Source organism: Athene cunicularia, assembly GCF_003259725.1.
Source record: "Athene cunicularia isolate RWA chromosome 3 unlocalized genomic scaffold, athCun1 chr3_part1, whole genome shotgun sequence".
Taxonomy (NCBI): Eukaryota; Metazoa; Chordata; class Aves; order Strigiformes; family Strigidae; genus Athene; species Athene cunicularia.
In genome coordinates this window covers 53,860,826-53,861,813 of record NW_020799097.1, presented here as the reverse complement: position 1 = coordinate 53,861,813, position 988 = coordinate 53,860,826, and the positions used below count along the sequence as shown (strand labels likewise).

At 49.3% G+C, this 988-nt stretch overlaps 1 protein-coding gene across 1 annotated transcript in view; it reads right to left on the bottom strand.

Moving 5' to 3' along the window:
* The window catches only part of RFX6 (regulatory factor X6), a 36,069-nt gene extending 35,332 nt beyond the window's left edge, over positions 1–737 (bottom strand). The window contains exon 1 of the mRNA XM_026844522.1: positions 655–737. Within this exon, the coding sequence (XP_026700323.1) occupies positions 655–737 (83 nt within the window). The remainder of the gene's footprint in view (positions 1–654) is intronic.
* Between the last annotated feature and the right edge of the window lie 251 nt (positions 738–988).

Genomic DNA, 988 nt, shown 5'->3' with positions numbered 1-988 from the left:
AAAGGGAAGGGGGCGGCCGCGGGGGCCCCCGTCACCCCCCCCGGGGAGGGCGAGCGGCGGCCGACGGGCCCTCGGCCCCTCGCAGCAGCCTCCTGACAGCCGCAAGACGAAGAGCAGGAGCCGGGTACCTCCTGGTGCCTCCTGGGCACCGTCTGCTACTTTCAGTATTTCCCTGTTTCCTAGTGTCATTTTGCGGGTGTTGGAACAAAACATCTTGATTTTGCACAGATAAATCACGCTGATCCGGCAAACGTGTCTTTGCTTTGCTCCATTTCAGCACGCCGACTGAGATGGCAGGGGACAATCACAGAAAGATGGTCCCTGCTTTTTCCAGAGAGCAAAGTTGTCAATAGGATGGAAAATTAGCCTGATCACTGCAACATCCAGTTTTAATATGTCCTCATTAAAAGCAAAGTCTTGGCCACTGTGCTCCCAGATAAGGGCTGGGAGACTGTAGTATGGCTTGTGGTGGCAAGCAGCCCAGAAATGCTCTATTAGATGAATGTTAGACACGTTCTTCTAGCCATTGAGTAGTGCTGGGCTGTCACAGGCACAAAGTCTGTGAGGGGCTGTTCTTCCTTCTACTCTCTTTCAGTCTTCTGTTGCACCTCAAGTCATTGATCCCACCGGCAGTACAAAGCAGCAGAATATTACCACTTCCACTCCTGCACAGATGCATTAGCAGACCCGCTATCAGCTATCGCATCCATATTTAACAAAGCCGCAGGTGTGCCCATATTTGCCAAAACCGCATAGTAAGCATGAATGTCAGACTTCAGAAATGAGGAAGACCCTTGAGGGAGTCCCAGAATCAAAAATGGCATTTAGCCTGAACTTTCTGCTGCTTCTATTTACACCACTTCCCTTAACTGTGTAAAATATATTTCTTTCCTTACTGGTTACTCTATTCAAACATTTATTCACTGTTCCCATGTCCCCTTATTACTTTGTATGTGAAGCTATACCTGACCTTGCCCATATGCCTATG